The following is a 2,306-nucleotide window of genomic DNA, read 5'->3' as shown; positions in this document are numbered from 1 at the left end:
CCCAGGCTGGAGTGCAATGGCGCGATCTTGGCTCACCGCAACCTCCGCCTCCTGGGTTCAGGCAATTCTCCTGCCTCAGCCTTCTGAGTAGCTGGGATTACAGTCATGCGCCACCATGCCCAGCTAATTTTTTGTATTTTTAGTAGAGACGGAGTTTCACCACGTTGACCAGGATGGTCTTGATCTCTTGACCTCGTGATCCATCTGCCTCGGCCTCCCAAAGTGCTGGGATTATAGGCGTGAGCCACCGTGCCCAGCCACAGTGGTGTGATTATAGCTCACCACAGCCTTTTTTTTTTCTTCTTGAAACAGAGTCTTCTTACTGTGTCACCCAGGTTGGAGTGCAGTTGCGAGATCTTGGCTCAGTGCAACCTCTGCCTCCCAGGTTCAAGCGATTCTCCTGCCTCAGCCTCCTGAGTAGCTGTGACTACAGGCATGCGCCGCCACTGCGCCCAGCTTATTTTTGTATTTTTAGTAGAGACAGGGTTTCAGCATGTTGGCCAGGATGGTCTCGATCTCCTGACCTCGTAATCTGCCTGCCTTGGCCTCCCAAAGTGTTGGGATTACAAGTGTGAGCCACCATGCCCAGCCTGCAGCCTCTTACAACTCTTGGGCTCAAGCAATCCTTCCAACCTTGGTATTCTGAGTAGCTGGGGTCACAGGTTACACCCTGCTAATTTAAGTTTCTTTGTAGAGACAGGATCTTGCTATGTTGCCTAGGCTCGTCTTGAACTGCTGGGCTCAAGTCATCCCCCGCCTCAGCCTCCCAGTGTTGGGATTACAGGTGTGAACCACTGCCTCTGGCCTCAAACAGCAGTTTTATTAGCAAACTAGAATCCTAAAATAATAGTTAAAATTCTCACTGTGATAATCATTACTAACCCCTGAACCTGTACCCTTCAGCGTACCACTACAGTACTTCTGTAGCACAGAGAGCATATGGTTTGGAATCAGACAGGCCTGAGTTTGAATTCTAACTCTACCTTTCATTTACCAAATGACTTTGGGCAAAGTAAACCTCTCCAGTTCCCTTCTCTATAAAAGAATAAAACCTTTCAGTCTTATTGTATAGTTGATGTAAACAGTGTACATATGTTAGAGATCTCTTGTTTTTCTGTAACCAAATATTACAACTGATTAAAGAACGTTCTCACTAACAAATTGAATTTGTTGTTATCTCAGAAGGAATAAGTTGGTTGGAGTCATATACTAACAGCTTGACAGGCCAAATGGAACTTAAGGCCTAAGCTAGAGAAATATTGAAGACTAACCTGTAATTTGCATACTTTTGGATACTGTCTGGACAGCAAACAGGTGGCTCTAACCTCCTCTATGAAGCATTGGTCTCTTGCAGGGGAACTAAATGGAATCTCTTAACCATACCCACCCCTCTCTCACCTCTAGTTTTTAAAAGGCTGAGTACCGGGCTCGGTCGACATACTGCTCCCGTTCATACCGGGCCATGTCATACAGAGAATTCCGTGTAGCTGCTGAAGCCTGAGATAACTCACTCTCTGGCCCATAACCGTAGCCCTCTCCAACTGTGGGGAGCATGGCTGCAGCACGACGCAGTGGGCTCCTGTCCCTTCCATAATAGGAGGAAGTGGTGGCTGCAGCAGCAGCCATAGCAGCTGAAGTGGCAGCAGCGCCAGAGTTTGGCAGTAGGTGTCTGTCGTAGGGATCAACAGAAGTAGAGTTGAGGTGGCTGGTCACAGTTGTACTTTGGACTTGAGGCAGATGGGACATGGTCTGCTCTGCGTAGTTGTATGCAGAAGCTGCTGCCGCTGCTGCTACTGCCTCATAAGAGCGTACCCGGTATCGCTTATAGTAGTCGAGTGCTCCATATGCATCGTTGTAATACATGGATTCCCCATAGCCCATGGTGTAAGGTGTGCGAACTGCACCATACTGTTCATTATACTGTTCAGTAAAGTCTGCCACACGACCTGTACGATCTACTGGACACTCTTTGGACCAGTGCCCTTCTTTCCCACATCGATAGCAGCCACTCTGGTCTCCCATCCCAGGGGCAGTCCGAAGCCGGCTTGTGGACAACTGCACATGCATTCTTTTGCCTTGAAGAAATAGATGTAAGAAGACTTTATTATAACTCATTTTCTTTTTCCTCCCCAAATGAAAGTAAATTAGTTGTCATAAGACCCCCCCAACACACATACTCCTGTGACCCTATTTCAGCAAACTCCTTTTTTTTTTTTTAAAGATGGGGTTTCTCCATGATGGCCAGGCTGGTCTTGAACTCCTGACCTCAGGTGATCTACCCACCTCGGCCTCCCAAAGTGCTAGGA

At 47.8% G+C, this 2,306-nt stretch overlaps 1 protein-coding gene across 7 annotated transcripts in view; it reads right to left on the bottom strand.

Annotated features, from left to right (window-relative positions):
- Nucleotides 1-2,306, bottom strand: part of LOC108310202 (RNA-binding protein 4B) — a 15,713-nt gene that overhangs the window by 3,348 nt on the left and 10,059 nt on the right. For all 7 annotated transcript variants that reach the window (XR_001827665.2, XR_001827666.2, XM_017537038.2 and 4 more), the window contains exon 3: nt 1,399-2,075. Coding sequence is in view for 5 of the 7 variants with exons in the window: in XM_017537038.2 (XP_017392527.1) it covers nt 1,408-2,075 (668 nt within the window). In the remaining 2 variants the exon portion in view is untranslated. The remainder of the gene's footprint in view (nt 1-1,398; nt 2,076-2,306) is intronic.

This window comes from Cebus imitator, unplaced genomic scaffold, assembly GCF_001604975.1.
Source record: "Cebus imitator isolate Cc_AM_T3 unplaced genomic scaffold, Cebus_imitator-1.0 Scaffold102, whole genome shotgun sequence".
NCBI lineage: Eukaryota > Metazoa > Chordata > Mammalia > Primates > Cebidae > Cebus > Cebus imitator.
The sequence above is the reverse complement of the archived record's forward strand: the minus strand, read 5'-3'. Positions and strand labels throughout refer to the sequence as shown.